We start from the raw sequence: 22,802 nt of genomic DNA, 5'->3' as shown, positions 1-22,802 counted from the left end.
GTCGAAAAAAGTTTGTAAAAAACAGTACTTCTTTATCATTAAGTGAGCGATAATGGGCTGAGGAATTGATCGATGAGGTATTAGAGCTTACGTAAAGTCCATATACATTGGAAATTTCGTAGTAAGCAAGTTATAATTGTTAAAATTTCTATATATCGCGATTCGTGCGAAAACATAAGGGAATTTTTTGCAATACGTACTGCTTTCTCATCGGCATCTAAACAACGTTTCCAATTTCAAGCATTTAGGTCATCTGGAAACCACTAAAAAATCGTACGCAGTTTCAGTATTTCGTACGAATTTTAAAATATCTGGATCCGTACACCAATTAAGAGGTTTTCAATATATCTTGCAATGTCGTCAGCCTCGGGATTACATCCCAAACATGAATATGCAGCTCACTCTGAAATCCAGCGGCAGGCTTTCGAAGATATAGTCGGCGAACTTCGCAGTCCTTGGAATCCAGTTCCCGGCATGCTGCCACATGTAATAAGTGCGGGGCTTTGAGTTCCTGCTGCTACACTAATTTGTAACGTAAAGAGCGCTCATCGCGGTTCTTGGCGCATTCCTGCTGAATTGTAACCATCATTAAATGGCGTTCAAAGCTAGTGTAGATTAGAAACCAACGGCTTTTCAATCATATATATAGCGCTGTTGAGCTAGTTAGAACGATACTGGTAGCTTCCGTCAAAGTATATATGGAAAACCGAAAAGGCACCTACTAAGTATTGATTTGGAAGCAATGGCTTTCGGACCGCCAAAATAATGCGATATGTCCACTAATAAGCTCTAATATATACTCAATGTGATATAACTCCAACTGGAACTCCGTGCTTTCAGAGAGCTTCATCTTCCTTTTACTGTCTGGGGTCCCCTCAGCTGGATTATCGCTGTGTCGATGGTCACATACGATAAAGCTTATTTTGTTGAACTGCCTTCGAGTTGCTGCCCACAACCTGACTGGTCCATGCATCATACACATTCTCGCGAACCGATAAGGTCACTACGACTCCCAACTGCTTGAAAACCCTGGCGGTTCACCAGTACTACACCGGACAACGTGTTTATTATAAAAAAATGTGTTTTAATTTATCAAATTTTAAACAAAAATACTTTTAAAAAATCACTTGAACTAACAAAATGGCTTGATTTAAAATATTACGTAGCATTAAATTATTACAAAAATATTTACACCCAGCCTTATGTGCAACAATCGTTGCCAGCAATCGTATTATGGTTCTGTGCAATCCAACCAAAACAAAAGTAGCCCAAACCCAAACCAAGAACCACAGACAGACACAACCAATAGTTGTAAGTCATAAAAACCAACATCAGCAAATATGATATGGCGACTTGCACCACATTCAGTAGCGATTGCGTTATGTGATCTGATGCAAAAATACGTGTCACATGTGATTTGACTTCGATCTCTGGCAATGGAAGTGGTGATGCGTTTGTACAGCCAGGAGGATGAGCACCATTACGTCTCACTTCTATTTCCAAAGTTATGCGCTCTGTTGTCTTTAGTACTGAACGTTTATGCAGATGTTGGCGTAAAAATTTCAAGGCTTCGTAACTGAAGGCAATGCAGAACCAAGCGAGACAGGATAAAACAAACTCCAAAACAGTTCTGGCGACCCAACTGCGCCATATTATACGTTCGCAATGCCCTCCGTGGAACTGAAATTAAGATTAGAAAAGAAAATAATAAAATTTAGATAACGCATAATTTTTAAAAATGCAAATTTATTATCATCGTATTTGGATACAGACAAGAGTAATTTTTTGATTATTTGTAAACGTGGCGGCAGCCGTCGTGTACTGGTAGTGTGTTTAAAATTGAAGTATAGGCAGCTTGGCCAAAGATATTTTGTCATGGGGCATATTAAGAGAGTCTCAACAATTTTGAAGATGTGGGCAGTGAACCCCTCCCCCTTCGGCACCACACTGAAGAGCATATCTTTTTAAATCGGTGAACCCTTGAGGCTATTTGGCTTAGACCAGTAGTATTTGCTACCACCTCCACGAAACTTTTTTTAAAAAGTTACGCCTAGGACCTTCGTTGTAGTAGGCGAGCATGATACCACTACAACACAGCCTTCAAATATAGATCATATATATCGAAATCTAAGCAATTTTTGATCGTTTCACGATATTTACGAAATGGTTTTGGGAATCAATTCTATCAGGACCATATAGGAAAATTTCGCCACCGCTTAGGGATTGCTCTCCTGACTATTTTGGGAATGCAGCTCATTTTGGGACGGTACTGCCGTTTCGGAATAGGCCTTTTCCTATTATTCTTTCTTTGGATTAATTGTGGTATTTTTACGCTAACAAATTCCAAACTTTATTTTTGCAACATTTTACAGCAAAAGTTATGTGGCTTTTCTTTAAAGTTAAGGAAAAATTGATTGGTATTGATTTTAAGTATTTTTAGTAAAATGCGTATTGTTATTTGATCCGGCTGCCGGATGTTGGTTAATAGAACAAGTGGCCCTGTGTGGAAAGGAAAAATTAATGTTTTCATTAAACAAAACTATAATTCCCTTGGCGGCCACCGTGGTGTGATGGTAGCGTGCTCCGCCTATCACATCGTATGCCCTTGGTTCGCACCCCGGGCAAAGTAATATCAAAATTTTAGAAATAAGGGTTTTCAATTAGAAGAAAATTTTTCTAAGCGGGGTCGCCCCTCGACAGTGTTTGGCAAGCGCTCCAGTGTATTTCTGACATGAAAAGTTCTCAGTGAAAACTCATCTGCCTTGCAGATGCCGTTCGGAGTCGGCATAAAACATGTAGGTCCCGTCCGGCCAATTTGTAGGGAAAATCAAGAGGAGCACGACGCAAATTGGAAGAGAAGCTCGGCCTTAGATCTCTTCGGAGGTGATCGCGCCTTACATTTATTTATTTATGATTCCCTAAGTGGAGATGGAGCACTTTCATACCATACTAAAAATCCCAAGTGGTGAGAGTCACACCAATCATTAAAAGGCTTAAGAATAAGTTTTTAAAATCGCACCTCGGTCGTGTTTTGGCGAAAGAGTACATTACAGTTAAGTTTAAAAATTCATTCCTTAAAAATTGCAGGAAAGGCAATACAAAATTGTGTTATTTAAACGTCAAGCAATGCTAAATCGTCCATACTCTCAATTGAATTTACTCACTGTTTTTTACAAAAACCTTAATTCTACTTCCTGATAAATATTTAGCGAATTTGGCCCCTGAAACACCATAAAATAAAAAAAAAAATAAACAGTAAACTGTAAACAAAACACGTAAATATCGTTGCCAGATTCACAAATATCTAACAAATATATATAATTTTATATGTATGATTTTAGAGCATATCTTTAAAGCCACGTCATATAAGCCATTTTTCGTATACGTGCGTTTAACGCAATCTTATGCATGATTAATAGATTGCACGTATTTTTATGGAGAACGGTAGATTGAGCGACACTGGCGCCATCTGATATGGAAAAGTAGTCAACTTCCAACTTGTGTTGTAAGCAAAGTATAAAAAGAAGAATTCAACATGTGCTTTGGCTAAGGATGCTTTCACACTTTGCAAATGAAATTATTTTTCACACTCATTGGTATTTTTCTAACATTTTTCACAATTAAAAACTGCAGTTTAACAAATGAATAAGGCACAAAATACATATCGTAGCAAATATTTGTCTTATATAATGACGCATCTATATGAAAAAGTTGATTGTGCCTCGGCCTTCATTGGCGACATTGGCTTTTAAAAGGCAAGGTTATTATTATTTTTTTTTTATTCGTGCCTTTAGCATTCTAACCTTTTACCATTGTTTCTCTCTAACAATAATTCATAAAACATTGTTTGCTCTATATAACATTAGTATATGTGTTCGCAGACTGGTTAGTTGTTTTATTTTTTCATTATTTGTTTATGCACACACATGTCTTTACATGCATGTATTTGATAAAAGTGGCTTTTGTTGTTTCAGCTTGTTATCTAAAAATCAAATTTATTTGGTTAACACTAAATTTCCACTGGCCTCAAATGCGTACTTCCGAATGATTCATTTGAAAGCGTTTATATTGCCCTCATTCGCATTTCGCCTAACCTTCCCTGCAAAACTCGACTGCGAGCACACCAATCCACCACAACAAAACGCACTGACGTATTTCTAAATAAAATAATTTAAAAAAAATTTTAAGTTAAACGGTTTTATTGAAAACAATACTTACATTAAGTAATAGTAATTCTAAAAGCTAGAAAATAATTAGGTAGGTCCTAGGTACTAGTCATCACATTCCTCATCAATATAGGACGTTGATCAGAAAATTAAATAAAAGCGTTGGACGCGTCAATTTTGTATTGATAGTCATAAGTAAGACCAACTGAACCTTAATCAGCTTATGCTACGCCTCACATTTTTAGAAATTTCACGCGCCCAACGTGATTGATGAGGAGTGTGATGACTAGTGATGACCTAGGACCTACCTAATTATTTTCTAGCTTTTAGTATTATTATTACTTAATGTAAGTATTGTTTTCAATAAAACCGTTTAACTTAAAAAGTTTTTTTTAATAATTTTTTTTCTCAGTTTTTAGTCTTTATTTAATTCCCTATTATTTCTCATTCTATTTAGTTCATTTAGTGACTCATTATTCCAAGGACTCTTTCCTAACAATTTGTTACAATCTAAGTCCTCAATTCACAATCCTTCCAAAGACTTTCCTCGACTCGGCGAAACGTATGCTGTCCATCCTCGAACTCCAAAGTATTCTGATGTCACTTCTACCGGACTGTATGAAATAGTTGTTCCAAATATGAGCCAAATCGGACCACAAATACGATTTTTTTAAATATTTAGATCCATGCACCAGCTATCGGAGTTTTTTTTTTCTTACCATGGCATTGTCATCGGGTTCTGAAATATATTCCAAGTTTCACGTTTGTAGCTTATCGGGAAGTTACTTAAATTTTAATTACAAAATTCGTTCCGGCCGGCCTGTCAAATCATGCTAAATAAAACCGTTTAAAAAACGTCGGTTTGGCCAAAAAAAAAGAGTGGAAACTGGTATTTATAACTCTGGTACAGTACCCAGATTATGATACGTCGTTTAAACAATATTCTCTTGCGGGGTTTCTTTAAGTAAGAAAATGTCAAAAGTGTGGATCACATTTGCAAATGCGGTAAATGAGTCATTGCGGAAATGCGACTTGTATGAGGAAATGCGTCGCATTTCAAGTTTTCCCCCAAAATTACGCATATGGTGCAATGTAGATATAATTTAAACAAAAACGTTAAGAATTGTCAAAAATAAAACTTACGAAAGATTAGATTGCCTAAAAATTACACATAACATAAAACTTATAATGTATTTTTGTTTGGGTTAATGTTTTCAAAAAGTTACAAACTACAAAAAAGAAATAGGTTATTTCATAAAAAAAGTTACCAGTTTTAAAAAAGTAACCAGTTTTAAAAAAGTAACCAGTTTTAAAAAAGTAACCAGTTTTAAAAAAGTAACAGTTTTAAAAAAGTAACCAGTTTTAAAAAAGTAACCAGTTTTAAAAAAGTAACCAGTTTTAAAAAAGTAACAGTTTTAAAAAAGTAACCAGTTTTAAAAAAGTAACCAGTTTTAAAAAAGTAACCAGTTTTAAAAAAGTAACCAGTTTTAAAAAAGTAACCAGTTTTAAAAAAGTAACCATTTTTGAAAAAGTAAACACTTTTAAAAAGGTAACCAGTTTTAAAAAAGTAAACACTTTTAAAAAGGTAACCAGTTTTAAAAAAGTAACCAGTTTTAAAAAAGTAACCAGATTTAAAAAATTAACCAGTTTTAAAAAAGTAACCAGTTTTAAAAAATTTACCGGTTTTAAAAAAGAAACCAGTTTTAAAAAAGTAACCGGTTTTAAAAAAGTAACCGGTTTTAAAAAAGTAACCGGTTTTAAAAAAGTAACCAGTTTTAAAAAAGTAACCGGTTTTAAAAAAGTAACAAGTTTTAAAAAAGTAACCAGTTTTAAAAAAGTTACCAGTTTTAAAAAAGTAACCAGTTTTAAAAAAGTAACCAGTTTTAAAAAAGTAACCAGTTTTAAAAAAATAACCAGTTTTAAAAAAGTAACCAGTTTTAAAAAAGTAACCAGTCTTAAAAAAGTAACCAGTTTTAAAAAAGTAACCAGTTTTAAAAAAGTAACCAATTTTAAAAAAGTAACCAGTTTTAAAAAAGTAACCAGTTTTAAAAAATTTACCGGTTTTAAAAAAGTAACCATTCTTAAAAAGGTAACCAGTTTTAAAAAAGTAACCAGTTTTAAAAAAGTAACAAGTTTTAAAAAAGTAACCTGTTTTAAAAAAGTAACCAGTTTTAAAAAAGTAACCAGTTTTAAAAAGTTGACCAGTTTTAAAAAATTAACCAGTTTTAAAAAAGTAACCAGTTTTAAAAAATTTACCGGTTTTAAAAAAGTAACCAGTTTTAAAAAAGTAACCGGTTTTAAAAAAGTAACCGGTTTTAAAAAAGTAACCGGTTTTAAAAAAGTAACCAGTTTTAAAAAAGTAACCGGTTTTAAAAAAGTAACCAGTTTTAAAAAAGTAACCAGTTTTAAAAAAGTAACCAGTTTTAAAAAAGTAACCAGTTTTAAAAAAGTAACCAGTTTTAAAAAAGTAACCAGTTTTAAAAAAGTAACCAGTTTTAAAAAAGTAACCAGTTTTAAAAAATAACCAGTTTTAAAAAATTAACCAGTTTTAAAAAATTGACCGGTAATAAGTAATCGGTTTTAAAAAAGTAACCGGTTTTTAAAAAGTAAACGGTTTTAAAAAAGTAACCGGTTTTAAAAAAGTAACCGGTTTTAAAAAAGTAGACGGTGTTTTCGGACGGAAGTAGAACGTGGTGTTTTCGTTAAAATTTCACAAAAAAGTTATTGAAAACGTTAAAAAATGGTCAAATTGTGGTTATTATATGGAAATAAAATTTTTCCACCGTTGGCATTGACGAATTTCATGCCACATTTCCCCGGTGGTAAATTAGCTACCCGCGATTTGATGGTTTACCGTTTCCCACTATTCGTTCTGTTGGCGGTTCTCTTTACCTTTACGTCCCTGATGAGAACGCCAAGTTTAACTATTGTGGATCTTTCAGATCGAACCTTTTATTTTTGACAAAAGAAATATTACGCCCCTTTTAACCAGACTGAAGAAATATCAGTTTACTATAAGTGTGTAACAAAAAAAAATTTAGAAACACAAAAATACTTTTTGAGACCTGGTTGGGTTCTTAGTAGAATGTGTTTTTCTCTGACTAGTCCAAACTCGTACGGGGACACACCAACAACGTGAAAGCAATGATAACACAATAAAAATTAGTACCAACATTTGTTTATTAGCGTATCCTACTAAATAAAAATACAACCATGTGATTCGATTTCTTATCGAAAATATTTTCTGTATTATTCGATTTATTTTTATTCGATTAATTTATTCAAGTTGAATGTTAATGTTATAACACGGGCTGCCAACTTTAAGAAATGTCAAACCTGGATTTTGTTAATGGTCAAGTGTAAGAGAAAGATACGTCTCAATTTGTTGTGAATATAAGACTAAACGATTTTTCAAAACCTTCTTATACTTTAGTATTAGGTGAGGCTCATTTCAAAAGCGTATTTAGTTTCCTTTGTAATCCGGTCAAATTTATTATCCGGAAACCGAGAGACGGGGAAGTCATCCAAAACCCGTAGTCTCCGGGCGAAACCGAAGGGTTGGTAGCCCTAGTTAAAACATCGTAGGAGAGATTCGTTTTAAAATTGTTTTCATATATGTATTTAAGGAGCTAAACTAAGTTAATTAAATTAATTCGCAAAAGTTAAAACTTGTAATCACGAAATTATTTATGGTATTAACAACGTCAAAATCAATCACAAAATCTAAAAATCGATCAACCCCCTACTACAGAAGCTAGCTGCACGCCCTCGTACTGTGGCTACAGTAAATACCTGCTAATGACAACAATCACTGTCAAAAGCACCAAGCTGATTCAAACCGAATATGAAATAACCCAAACCCAGTCCTATTATAGCTGACAAAAATAACCAATAATTTAAATTCATAATAACAAGCATTAGTAAATAGGAAATAACAATTTGTAAAAAAAATAACAATGTACTAATAATATGCGTTTTTCCTGCAATATATTGGCGAGTTATTTTCGATGTCATTCCGATATTGGTCAACGCTATTTTCGAGCTACAAGACATTGATGCCGAAATACTATCATCATTTTTTTTCATAAATTCCAATTCCAAGTTTATCCGATCTTCTGCTTTACGTGTTGCCTGTTTGATCATATGTTGACGCAAAAATTTTAAAGCTTCATAGAGAAAGCCCATGATTATTAGTACTAAACAAGAAAAGATGAATCCGTTGTATGTATTGGTGGTCCAACTTTTCCAAAGAATACGCTCACAATGACCGCCATGAAACTAAAAATATGTCAAATAAAATAAATTTTAAGTTATATATGTTAAATTTTTTAAAAAATATTACCAAAATGGTAATTCTTTATTTTAGCTCACAACTGCCAAAACCCGTCCAAAAATATAACACTCGTTTTGGACGACGAGCCCGAAAGCGGAAATTAAAAATTTTATTTCTGTCAAAAGATATTTCCAAAAAACCGAAAAATGGTCACGGAGCGCTCGTAAACCGGGAGTGGTAGCCATAGTATTTTTGCGGAGAACATTTTTCTGCATTGGCGGTCTCCGGCCCCGATTATAAAAAATTAGCCTGGGTGAGTCATAAACCAGTTTGGAGATCAAAGCTATACACACGCGCAAAATCTAAATTGTTCTAATGAAATCTAAAGTGTGGCTCAAAATCATCAAAATTACAACAACCAAAGAAATAAAATTTTCAATTTGCGCTTTCGGATTCGTGGTCCTGGGTCCAAAGCGCATCTTTTTACACCTCTCCCGACATTTTTGCGCTAGTTTTAGCAGTTGTTAGCTAAAGCAAAGAATTACCAAAATATTTAAAGGGAACCATAATATCATACCTAGGTACATATGTATGTATGTGTATATGTTAGTATATATGTACAATATAGTGGGTCGATTTATTAACCGATATCGCGCCATCAATTTTTCGATAGGATTTGGGCTCAGGAAAAAAGTTCCACTACACATACCCAAAAAAATTATTCTCGAACCTGCGAAATTTCATTTTTTTGACTTTGATTTTTAAGGTTTTTTTCATGACCTACTAAAAAAATTTTCATGTGATTGTAAAACTGTCCGCCCAAAAATATCAGCTAAAAACTTTGTCGATAACAGTTTGTTGAAAAAAAAAAAAAATATTTTTATGAAATTTTTTTTAGTAGGTCATGAAAAAAACCTTAAAAATCAAAGTCGAAAAAAGTCAAAAAAATTAAATTTCGCAGGCTCTAAAATTATTTTTTTGGGTATGCGTATTGGATTTTTTTTCCTGATCCCAAATCCTATCGAAAAATTGATGGCGCGATATCGGTTAACTTTCGTCCATACAAATCGACACACCCTAATGTACAACTTTTTTCAATTATAATTTCTTTTTTTAACACTCACTAAAATAGGTACCATCCGTTTCAGATAAGCACACTTTTTGGCACAAAACTACTACAATATTTATAAAAGCTTCTTTTGATACCTCTCCCTGCATATTTGGACGTATTTTGAATGCCGGTCCCGCTTGTTAGGTGTTAGTATTCGTTATTTTTTAACCTTCATATATTTTTATATGGAAATACATCGTTTTATGGCATACAGGTTGTAAGTTTGTAGGAAAAAATTTTGTGAATAATAGTACATGTACACGTTATGTGCGGCAACTCTTATAGAACTGATCCGTATCGTTTCAGTGAGATTTGATCGTGATCCAGTGCTGGATAGTACATTGGAACGCTCCTATAAATATCAGCTGATTTATTTCACATTAGCCGTGTTTTTTTTACACGCGTATACGTTTACGCTTAAACTTTATATGGACTGCTAAGCGTCAAACTTTAAATACACCTCTGAAATTGTTGTGCATAAAATTAGTACTACTAATTTTTAATACGCATTATACTCAGACGTAACTGAAATATGTGTCTATGTTTCACCTCAACACTAATTCTATGTTTCACCTCTATAAATGGTGTGTATCCACAAATCATCGCAACTGATTCAGCTATATTTTATGCACAGACATACAACAGAGGGTTGTGTCTCCGCTTTTCGGTACACCCTGTCCTGTAGCTAGATGGGTCTGCTAAGCATTATCTAAGCGAGGATAAGCGTTTTTTACGCGCAAACGTAAACGTATACGCGTGTAAAAAAACACGGTTATTCATTAGGCGGATAACGCTTGATTGCCAAATCTTTAGCTCTTTGTTTCATGATTCTACAGTAAATGGAGTGTGTAGAAATGAATTAAGGCTCCGAATTAAGACATTGGCATCACGGAATTTTTTCTTGTAAGTAAATTAAAATCCTTATTAGACTTCCAAATATTGTTATCCTTACAGTCAGATTTTCTTTATAATAGCTGTGTTTTTTTACATCTATCTACGTTTACGCTTAAACTTTATATGGACTGGTAAGCGGTAAACTTTATTATTAGTACTCCGAAATTTCAATACTCATTATACTCACATGCAACTGAAATATGTGCCTATGTTTCACCTCTACACTAATTCCATGTATCACCTCTACAAATGGTGTGTCCACTATTCATCGCAACCGATTCAGCTATATGTTATACACTATGGCCACCAGAGGTTTGTGTCTGCGCTTTTCGGTACAACATGTTCTGTAGCTAGTTGCCGCTAGATGGGTCTCCTAAGCATTACCCAGGCCGACAGCATCTCAGACCTAGAAACCGGACTATATATTTTCGAAGGATTTTTATGTGATGAATCAAAATCTGGCCTCAAAATTGCTCTATCAACTTTGGTTTTCGAGATATCCTAACCTAAAAGTGCAAAAACACCGTTTTTGCCCATATTTGAGGTTATGTAGCCTTGCAGATGTATTCTCTCACCAAAATTTAAGGATGTCATCTTTAAATAGAAGTCCTCTTCCTTCAAATGGCATTGAGTTTGCTCTAATATCATTTTTTCGCTGAGATATCGCATTTTGAAATTTTCATGTTTCTTGTGGTGTGGTAGGGGCGGTTTCTATGGGTTAGGGGATACGGTAGTTGATGGGTGAACAGTGAAGTTGGTTAGCCCACTTTTGGTGTGAGACATCTAGATAAATAAGACTTATTTTAAGAAAATAATGCGAGTAAACGCTGTCCCCAGGTTTAAGTGGGTTAGCCTGCTTGCGCTATGATAGCGGGGTTTCTAGGGGTTGGGCTGTGTGTGACTCGGTACCCGAGGTTAGGTAGTGTAGAGGTGTGGTGAGTTAGCACACTTATGCTGTGAGACAAAATTTTAAGAAAAATAATACTCAATTCAAGAAAATTAGTAATCGACTATATCATGTCTATGTTATCTCAATCGATTTTGAGGTGTAGGAAAATTTAGAAACATGAAAATTTCAAAACGCGATATCTCAGCGAAAAAAATTATATTTGAGCAAACTCAACGCCATTTAAAAGAAGAAAACTTGTATTTAAAGATGTCATTCTTTAATTTTGGTGAAAGAAAACATCTGCAAGGCTACATAACCTCAAATATGGACAAAAACGGAGTTTTTCCACTTTTATGCTAGGATATCTCGAAAACCAGAGCTTCGAACCTTCGGAAATATATAGTCCGGTTTCTGGGTCTGAATGTTGGTTAAATTGTGTCGGCCTGTGTTATCTAAGCGAGGATACGCGGTTTTTTTACGCGCAAACGTAAACGTATATGTGTGTCAAAAAACACGGCTAATATGTACGTAAAGGATAAGTTTACTGAGCTTTTTAGTGAGTAAGCCACGATACGTAAGTACTTTCCCCATGAAAACTAAGTACTTTCCCTCGATATTCTTCTGGTTTGAGTACAATGCGGTTTCGGAAAAAAGTTTATACAGTGTATTTGTGCTCCTCAAAAACAATTGTACGGATGGTCACCGTAACTCTAATCTATGTTAATGATGTCACACGTATCTTATCTCAGCTACTAAATTATTTTACATATTAATTTATGAATATAAGCAGAAAATTGCAATGTCAAATTTATATTAATAACAGAGGCACATGCGGTCTAGGGATCACTATGCACCTGCACCGATTTTAAATGAAAACTACGAATAACAAAAATGTTTTAAAGAACTCTGAGTCTGTAACATAACTATCTATATTATTTTAATTATTTTAATCTAATCTTTATCTTACAGTTGTTGTATTTTATAACTGAGTATATACCTAAAATAGGGTTACCAGATGCCCGAGATATGAATCGGAGACACTTCCAACAAAAAAGGTAATCAAATTTCAATAGTAAAAAGTTTGACCAAGTTTAACCTTCTAACCGCAGACGAAGACGGGCAAATTGCACCCAGGCAACTTCAAAAAAGTTTATAAAGGGTAGGGGAATATTGTAAATAATGTAACGATTCGCACAAACATGTTTATTAGAGATAATTATTTATACATTCTTCTTTCTTACTTCTAATTTCAAGAATCTCGTGCTCTGTCAGCACTTCCCGACATATTTCTGGGAATTGCTAATTTTTTTCAAAAGTTCAGTATTCTCAGGAAGAGTTAAAATTTTTTGGAATTCGAGACATGTAAAATCTGAAAAATTAAACATTTTCAAGAGTCAAACGATTTCTTTCTTTGTCCATTGCGAGCTCATTAAGAGAAAATTCTTTCGCAGTTCGCATTGTGACATGGTATCGAATAGAAAAATTTACCAATTTTGAGCACTTGCGGTTCTTCCTTTTTTCTTAATTTCCTTTTCCATCTTTTCTTTCCATCTTTTCTTAATTGTGCCAAATTCGTCCTTACAGCTAATGGAATAAAATTCGATTTTTGTCGTTCATCCACTTTTGATAGGAGATCATCGTAAACTGAAATTATATCTAAAATGTTATTGTATTTTTTTCAATAGAAGCGATTTTTGAATGGAACAAAGCCATAAATGAATGGACAAATAATAGATAACTTTCGTTGAGGTCATTATTAAAAAAATGCTCCATCGTTGCAGCTGGTTTGTTTTAAGATAAAAAATAAGATTTCAAGGCCTCAAACATTTTCAAAGTCCTCTCGACTGTAGGGAAAAGGCTTAACCAGCGCGTTTTACAATGATTGAGCAGATTTTTATAAACTGTCTCAACGAATTCGCAAAAGGATTTCAATTCCGTTGTTCGAACAGTGTAAATAGAGAAGTATTCGTACAATTTGCACACAATACAATTGATATCAAATAGAACAAACTGCTCCAATCCATAATGGGCCGAATTGTGTATAATATGTGCGGAACATCTGATCCCAATCATTTCAGCATTATTGAGATTTTGTAGTCTGTGAAAAATTTTATTTTCAACTACAGGCCTTTTAAAATACCGCGCTCAGGACTTCCACGGGATGTCTTCTCCCCAGGGAGACGCGCGTCAGTCTAGCTCAACTTCGATCTGAATACTTCAAAGCCCACTGGCAGAACGGCGAGATATATATTTAACACAGAGTGAACCTGGGTTGAATTCATACATTATTGACAATATTTTTAAATTAACTCAGCGTTAAAAAATAACTTGCCTTTCGGCAAGTGGGCCCAAATGGTTAAATTTTTACTTATCCATAATCAACCCCTCACTAGGGTAGGCACCTTGTCGTTGGTGTGAGGGCTTAGCCGAACTCCATAGAGCCCGGCTATGAGGCGGAGCTGCTTAGGACTGACATCTACGCCGTTTCGCCTCATAGGAGAGCGGCGGGATGTCGGTGACCAAGAACTGCCAACCCCCTAATCCAGGGTGTTATGCGGGCCGTACCTATTGGACGATTTGCAGCCAGGGGATAAATTCGGCTGTATTCGAACGGAGCCTTCCCGATACCGGGCCACCTCGGGAAGTATTTATGTGGCGGACGGTTCTTTCCCCGTATATAATACTGGACCGCTGAGCCCGCCTCGTTGGGCAGGTGGTCGTACGACCAAGATGAAGGACTCATTACCTGATGGTAATAAGGATGATGTAAAGAGGAAGACTGAATCGCAATCCAAGGACGACAAGCGGTGCGTCGGACTCGGGGAGCGAGAGTAGTGCTGATTCAATGAACTCCGTGTTGGAGAAGCACACAAATTAAAACGGAGGAGAAGAGTGGAGAAGGGTACGGAGCAGAGGAAGTAAAAGAGCTCTCTCGCAGTACCGTGCAGCACTAAGAATTGTACAACACTTGGGAGCAGTGGTCGACCCAACAGAAGTGGAGATCGAGAGATTGGAATGGACCCATGAAGCGGTAGAAGTAGGTCGAAGGCAGCTCAAAAGGTTTGCTGCGAGAAACCCTCGGTTCTGCAACCGGTACGAGGAGGAAGAAGCGTCGAATGGCAGAATGAAGAGGCAACGTTCGGCGGAAGGCGACAAGCCTGCTTTCAAGAGGCAGAAATGACCCAGTCCTAGAGCCGCGAGGCAGGGCAGTCGCATAGACAAGACAAGTAGACCCAAAGCTGGAGGACAGATGGGCTCCAATAGCGAGGTAGCAACTACCTCGAAAGCTGCGAGTCAGAGGGAAGTTCCAACTACGGAAGTAGGAGCCAAAGGAAGATAACGCTAAGACTCCGGCTTTCTCGGAGGCGATAAAGGGAGTTAACGCTAAGAATCCGGCTTTCTCGGAGGTGCCAAAGGGAGATAACACTAAGACTCCTGCTTTTCCCGAGAAGATGAGTGATGTGGCAAAGCAGACACTAACTGTGACGCTGGTTGATCGTAGCAGTCCTTTCGGACAAATGACTACTGAAAGGTGGAGATCTGTGGAAAGGGAGCTTATTAGCTTAATGCTTAAGATGATGCGGGAACAACCAAGTAAGCCCCTTCCAACCTTTGATTCGGGGGGATGGTATAATGGTGTGAAGATTATAGCATGCGACAACATCGCGAGCTTGCGGTGGCTGGGGGAAGTGGTTCCAAACCTCCAAAGGCAAGGCACGAACGCACTGTTTGAGGTGGTGGATAAAGCGCAAATCCCCACGGTACCAAAAGTTAAGGTATGGATACCATGCGTGATGAAGTCGGAGGATACACTGCGACTTCAGCAGAATCAGAATCCGAACATACCGACACAGGATTGGAAGGTACTTACTGTATCTCGGCCTACCGAGGATGGTCAGTTCTACATCTTCCAAATAAACAAGCAGGCGGAGGATATTTTGTACACGCAGCTTGGCAAAATGTCCTTTGGCACTGGCAAAATTAAATGCGACTCAGGAAAAGAAGTCCCGAGGATAAAACCCCTAACAAGCTAGAGGTGGGCGAAGTCGAAAAGGACCTCAAAAGCCTAAGGGAAAAAAGACAGGTGGAGGTCCCCGACGTCACCACGAACGTGCTAGAAGAGGACCAGCCGCTAAATGGTGCTGTGACTCGCACAGAGGAACACCCTGCACAACAGTCACGAGAGGCTGAAGGGGGCCTCGAATACTCTAAACCAAAAGGGCAAGGGAAGGACGACGACGTCAAGACGAAGGTGCTGGAGGGGAACAAACCGCCCAATGGTGCTGCGAGTCCTACAGATAAACCTCCAACACAGTAAAGTGGCGTCGAGCGAACTCCTCCTAATCCTTGAGGAGGGTTCGTTTGACGTGGTGCTGATCCAGGAGCCGTGACTCTCATCGGGAGGAAAGGTTTCTGGACTTAGCGCTCGCGGGTTTGGCGTTTACTACGCGCAAACGGAAGGACGGGTGCAAGCTGTACTAATGGTAAGGAAACAGCTGCATTCATATATGCTGCCTAATTTAATAAGGATCTCGTAGCGGTGACCGTTGAGCAAAAGAATAAGCAGGCATTTATCCTGGCGTCCGGATACATGGCCCATGCTGCGGAGGTTCCACCGATGGAGGGCAAAATGCTAGTACAGGAGGAAGGGCGCAAAGGGCGGTTGGTCATAGGCGCAGATGCAAATGCGCACCACAATGCGTGGGGAGGAGCAGATACGAACGAGAGAGGCGAATCTCTATTTTGTTACATCCTACAAACCAATTTGCAGATAGCCAACGGGGGAAATGTCCCTACATACATTGGTCCTACATCCAGCAATGTTCTGGATATTACATTGAGCTCCGAGCGTGATATATCAAGGTATGATTGAATGGTTTTGATAGACCATCCTTCTCCGATCATGCGTATATCAGCTTCAGCATCCCCCTAAAGAGGGTAGAGAAGGCAGGAACCTTTAGAAACCCTAGGTCAACGAACTGGACTAAATTCCAGAAACATGTAGAAACAAAACTGGGACAATCCAAAGAGGTTGCTAATGTAGAGGAACTGGAGGAGTCCAATGAATTCTCAACAAGGACGCTTATAACTGCGTATAACAAAGCTTGCCCTCTAAGAAGATTCAGAGGAAAAGCAAAGCCGCCATGGTGGAGCAATGAGCTGAGTCTTCTAAGAAGACACGTAAAAGAAATGTTTAAGCTCGCAAAGACCGCGGAAAGCGAAGCGTGTCGGGACGAGTACAGGGATCTACTGAGGATCTACAAACGTAAAATTACCAGGGCGAAGAGAAACTCATGGAAAAGTTTCTGTACGGACAAAGAGTGCTCCAGCGAAACAGCACGGTTGAAAAAAGTCCTAGCAAAGGGAGACATAGTCCAGGGACTAATAAAGAAAGAGAACGGGGAATGGTCACGTAATAGTGAGGAATCCCTTGAGGTGCTTCTCGATACACATTTCCCATCGGGAGATGGTTTAGAAGAGCCAGCAGACATCACTCACACTTCGATCACGGAGCTAGTAGTGCCGGGCTTGGTGACCGATACCAAGATCGAGTGGGCAGTGAAGACGTTTTCTAAGTTTAAATCGCCGGGCCCATATGGTATATTCCCGGCCATGCTACAAGTCTCAAGTAGGGCGGTCGTGGAATGGCTTAAAATAATATTCGATGGGTGCATAAGACTGAATCATGTACCGCACTCTTGGAGAACTGCTCGTGTAGCTTTTCTACCAAAAGCGGGGAAGATCGTTCACGTGTATCCCAAAGACTTTTTTTGCCGGGGCTTTCAGTAATGTTGCAAAATGGGCGATTATGGATGGTCTTAATTACATTAAAGTACATCCTGCCTTAATCAGATGGATCGGCTGCATGTTAAATTGCAGAAAGATTACATCACAATGGGGATTGTACGAGGCCACGAAATCATAGGGCAGGGGCACGCCGCAGGGAGGGGTGCTATCACCTCTGCTGGGGACGCTGGTCATCAACCAACTGCTCAGGCAATTCGAGGTGGACGGTTGTCGCAAGGGTGCGCAAATGGCGGACGAGGCGATACATGTGTACACAGATGGTTCCAAAGTAGTGGAAAGAGTAAAGTCTGCGGTATACTGTGCTGATCCGGAAATAAGCAGATCTTACAGGCTGCCGGATTACTGTAGCGTTTTCCAAGCGGTAATATTAGCCGTAACCAAAGCAGTAGAAACCCTGGAAGAGAATAGCTGAAGCTGCAACCGTGTTAACTTTTATATTGACAGTCAAGCAGCAATTAAGGCAATAATCTGGCATAGCACAGCATCTAAATGCGTGTTAGAGTGTAAGCAGTTTCTGGAGAGAATCGGGACAGGGAGAAGCATACATCTATATTGGGTCCCAGGGCATATGGGAATATATGGGAATGAAAAAGCGGACGAACTAGCTAAAAAGGGCGCATCCCTTGAAGCTTGCTCCGTAGACGTCACAATTAGACTGGGCGAGATTAAGCGAAGGCGAGAGGTGCACATGATCGACCAAGCGGGAAAGGCTGGATTCAAGGGCGGGGCTGTAAAGTGTCGAAGATTATGTGTAGGTTTTACAACCTTACACTAACAAAGTTGCTTCTATTATTAAAAAGAGAGGACTGTATACTCATGACGGGTATTCTGACCGGACACTGCCTTCTGGCGTCACATGCCTTTAAATTAGGCTTGGTCAGTGATAGCAGATGTAGGAAGTGCGGGTTGGAGGAGGAAACGATCGATCACGTTCTGTGCTCGTGCCCTGCACTTGCCAGGCTAAGACTTCAGCTATTAGGAGTGATACAGCTTTCAGATCTAGAAGCAGCAAGTGACTTAAGTCCTAGGAAGCTTCTAGTATTTGCCAAGAGGACGGAGTTATTTTATAACATAGGTCCTGGTTTTTGATAGGGTTTTTCAGTTTGGTCGTTAAAACAAACTTCTGGTAACACTACGGACTCAATCAGTCTATGTGAGGTCCTCATGGACCGGCCAGTTCAACCTAACCTAACCTAACCCCGACATGCCCAATGTATGACCTGCTTGTAACGTTGCTACTCGATTAGTCGAATAATCGATTGTAAAAAAGAGCTCTCCTCTCAATATAAGACTAAGACCAGGAGCAAACATTGTGAATCGGACTAGTGAAATATCTGAACCACTCGCAGATCAGTAATTTATAATTATTTTCCTAAAGTGTTTTACTGTCACATATCTTTCATTTGAGTGAAAATGATTTTCGATCGTGATCGTAAGTGGCGATGGGGCCCCAGCCAGTCTAATGTTTATATTTACTACAATAAATTTATAAGTCGTCTCTTGCAACAAAAAGAAAAACAATATATGTATGTCTTCTGTACGTGTGTTTGTGACTGAGCTTATCCTAAGCGACTAGACCAATTTCGATTAAATTGTGTGTGTGTGTTCAAGGGGGTTTGAGGATGCTTTAGATTCACGATTTGGTTCGGGAAGTGGACCACGGACCGATCTATTCAAAAAAATCGTTTTTATGGTGCGATTCGCCTAAAATTTGGTACAGGGCTAATTCTATAACTAGCTCATTATTAAACTTTTCTTTCCGGGAAGTGGACCAAGATCCGACCTATTCCAAAAAATTTAATTTATCGTAGGATTGGCTTGAAATTCAGTACTTGGGTACCTCTTTGAACCAGATAATATCTGAGAAACTTTTCACTCTGGGAATTGGACTAGGGGCCGACCTATCTTAATAAATATATATGTTTTGTATGTGTGTTTGTGACTGAACTCTACCTAAACGACTGAACCGATTTTGATGAAATTTCGTGTGTGTTCGTGGGGATTTGAGGATGATTTATAACTACGAATTTGTCTGTTTTATCTCCGGTAACTGAACCAAGGACCGACCTATTGCAAATAAAAAATTATGCATGGTGCGATTTCCTCGAAATTTGATATAGGCTACCTAGCTTATTATTTTAGCAAATCTCCGGGAAGTAGACCAGGAACCGACCCAGGTCCGTATCGTGAGTCGCAGGGGCCCCGGGGCAGAACAATAATTGGGGCCCCTTTATCAAAATTGTATCTGTGTATTTCTGCTATGAAAAACTTCTCAGTGAAAATTCATCTGTTTGTAGGATAAACTAAACAGGAGCACGACGCAAATTCAAAAAGAAGCTCGATATGGGTGGAAGGATACCGCGCCAAGCATTTTCTTATTAATATTTATTCATTGCAATACGATACGGAGATTTTGACAATAATGTTGTTTTGCTGTGCCATTATGCGCACGCGCAAGTTTGATGCGAGTACCAACCAGTGTTGCCGCGAGCTTTGAAAAAAATGTCAACTCATCGACTGGAAATTAATTAATACATTTTTTCTTTGAAACAAATTTAAAGAATCTGTACTAATTTTAGTAAAATGTTGTTTTTCGTCCGTGCAAATTTTTCTACGTAATTTTAGATAACAATATTTAATTGAACAGAAATCGAAGGTTTTAATTTCATTATTTCTTTTACTCGACCGGGTCCCTGTAGGCTGGGGCCCCAAGGCATTGCCCCGGTTGCCCCTTGGTAGCTACGGCACTGAACCGACCTCTTCCAAAAAATCTTATTTATGGTGCGATTTGCTTGAAATTTCGTACAGCAGTACCTTTTTGACCAAGTTAATATTTCAAAAACTTTTTCTTACTTGAAGTGCACCAGAGGTGACCTCTTCGCATATTTATGGTGCGATTGGTTTGAAATTTTGTTTAGGGGTACCTCCTTTGCTAGTTTATTATACTCAGTTGAGCAGAGCTCACAGAGTATATTAAGTTTGATTGGATAACGGTTGGTTGTACAGGTATAAAGGAATCGAGATAGATATAGACTTCCATATATCAAAATGATCAGGATCGAAAAAAAATTTGATTGAGCCATGTCCGTCCGTCCGTCCGTCCGTTAACACGATAACTTGAGTAAATTTTGAGGTATCTTGATGAAATTTAGTATGTAGGTTCCTGAGAACTCATATCAGATCGCTATTTAAAATGAACGATATCGGACTATAACCACGCCCACTTTTTTGATATCGAAAATTTTGAAAAACCGAAAAAGTGCAATAATTCATTACCAAAGACAGATAAAGCGATGAAACTTGGTAGGTGAGTTGAACTTATGACGCAGAATAGAAAATTAGTAAAATTTTGGACAATGGGCGTGGCACCGCCCACTTTTAAAAGAAGGTAATTTAAAACTTTTACAAGCTGTAATTTGGCAGTCGTTGAAGATATCATGACGAAATTTGGTAGGAACGTTACTCCTATTACTATATGTACGCTTAATAAAAATTAGCAAAATCGGAGAAGGACCACGCCCACTTTTTAAAAAAAAAATTTTTTTTAATAAAATTTTAACAAAAAATTTAATATCTAAGTAATATATAAGTAAATTATGTCAAAATTCAACTCCAGTAATGATATGTTGCAACCAAATACAAAAATTAAAGAAAGTTTCAAAATGGGAGTGGCTCCGCCCTTTTTCATTTAATTTGTCTAGGATACTTTTAATGCTATAAGTCGAACAAAAATTGACCAATCCTTTTGAAATTTGGTAGGGGCATAGATTTTATGACGCTAACTGTTTTCTGTGAAAATGGACGAAATCGGTTGAAGCCACGCCCAGTTTTTATACACAGTCGTCCGTCTCCCTTCCGCATGGCCGTTAACACGATAACTTGAGCAAAGATCGACATATCTTTACTGAACTTAGTTCACGTACTTATCTGAACTCATTTTATCTTGGTATAAAAAATGAACGAAACCCGGCTATGACCACGCCCACTTTTTCGATATCGAAAATTACGAAAAATGAAAAAAATGCCATAATTCTATACCACATACGAAAAAAGTGATGAAACATGGTAATTGGATTGGTTTATTGACGCGAAATATAACTTTAGAAAAAACTCTGTAAAATGGTTGTGACACCTAACATATTAAGTAGAAGAAAATGAAAAAGTTCTGCAGGGCGAAATAAAAAACCCTTGAAATCTTGGCAGGTATTACATATATAAATAAATTAGCGGTATCCAACAGACGATGTTCTGGGTCACGCTAGTCCACATTTTGGTCGATATCTGGAAAACGCCTTCACATATACAACTAAGGCCACTCCCTTTTAAAACCCTCATTAACACCTTTAATTTGATACCCATATCATACAAACACATTCTAGAGTCACCCCTGGTCCACGTTTATGGCGATACCTCGAAAAGGCGTCCACATATAGAACTAAGGCCCACTCATTTTTAAAATACTCATTAACACCTTTCATTTGATACCCATATCGTACAAACGTATTCTAGAGACACCCCTGGTCCACCTTTATGGCGATATCTCGAAAAGGCGGCCACCTATACAACTACCTCCACTCCCTTTTAAAACTCTCATTAATACCTTTAATTTGATACTAATATCGTACAAACAGGTTCTAGAGTCACCCCTGGTCCACCTTTATGCCGATATATCGAAAAGGCGTCCAGCTATAGAACTAAGCCCCACGCCCTTTTAAAATACTCATTAACACCTTACATTTGATACCCATATCGTACAAACATACAAACGCATTCTAGAGTCACCCCTGGTCCACCTTTATGCCGATATATCGAAAAGGCGTCCACCTATGGAACTAAGGATCACTCCCTTTTAAAATACTCATTAACACCTTTCATTTGATACCCATATCGTACAGACAAATTCTAGAGTCAACCCTGATCCACCTTTATGGCGATATCCCTAAATGGCGTCCACCTATAGAACTATGGCCCACTCCCTCATAAAATACTCTTTAATACCTTTCATTTGATACACATGCCATACAAACACATTCCAGGGTTTCCCTCCGATCATTTTCCTACATGGTTATTTTCCCTTATGTTTTCACCATAGCTCTCAACTGAGTATGTAATGTTCGGTTACACCCGAACTTAACCTTCCTTACTTGTTATTTTAGAAACTTTTCTTTCCGGACGAGGGCGCAGTGGCAGTGTGATTGTTAGTGGCAAAAAGTGTGAGCAAGGGTGTGTGAGTGGGAGTGAAAGTAGGAGTGGGAGTTGGAGTGGGTGTGGGAATGCAACTGGGAATGGAAATAGGTTTGCGTGTGGGAAGGAAATAAATGGTATTGACAAGAATAATAAGAACAAGTAAGGAAGGCTAAGTTCGGGTGTAACCGAACATTACATACTCAGTTGAGAGCTATGGAAACAAAATAAGGAAAATCACCATGTAGGAAAATGAACCTAGGGCTAACCTGGAATGTTGTTGTATGACATGTGTATCAAATGGAAGGTATTAAATAGTATTTTAAGAGAGAGTAGGCCATAGTTCTATGGATGGACGCCATTTAGGGATATCGCCATAAAGGTGGACCAAGGCTGACTCTAGAATTTGTTTGTACGATATGAGTATCAAATGAAAGGCGTTAATGAGTATTTTAAAAGGGAGTGATCCTTAGTTCC

The 22,802-nt window shown here is 37.8% G+C and overlaps 1 protein-coding gene across 6 annotated transcripts in view; it reads right to left on the bottom strand.

Annotated features, from left to right (window-relative positions):
* Positions 1–1,063: 1,063 nt before the first annotated feature.
* The window catches only part of Ctr1B (Copper transporter 1B), a 42,196-nt gene continuing 20,457 nt past the window's right edge, over positions 1,064–22,802 (bottom strand). The window contains exons 1-3 of one of the 6 annotated variants that reach the window (XM_067763103.1): positions 10,632–11,278; positions 9,564–9,902; positions 7,381–8,444 (exon numbers count right to left, since the gene is read on the bottom strand). In XM_067763103.1, the coding sequence (XP_067619204.1) occupies positions 7,962–8,444; positions 9,564–9,578 (498 nt within the window). In that variant the 5' untranslated portion in view covers positions 9,579–9,902; positions 10,632–11,278 and the 3' untranslated portion in view covers positions 7,381–7,961. Of the gene's footprint in view, positions 1,681–4,038; positions 4,069–7,380; positions 8,445–9,563; positions 10,029–10,631; positions 11,279–22,802 lie in introns of those variants that run through there. The other 5 variants (XM_067763105.1, XM_067763106.1, XM_067763104.1 and 2 more) reach the window with 5 other exon arrangements.

Source organism: Eurosta solidaginis, chromosome 1 (assembly GCF_040869045.1).
Source record: "Eurosta solidaginis isolate ZX-2024a chromosome 1, ASM4086904v1, whole genome shotgun sequence".
Lineage (NCBI taxonomy): Eukaryota > Metazoa > Arthropoda > Insecta > Diptera > Tephritidae > Eurosta > Eurosta solidaginis.
Note: the sequence above shows the minus strand (reverse complement) of the source record. Positions and strands in the feature narration are given on the sequence as shown.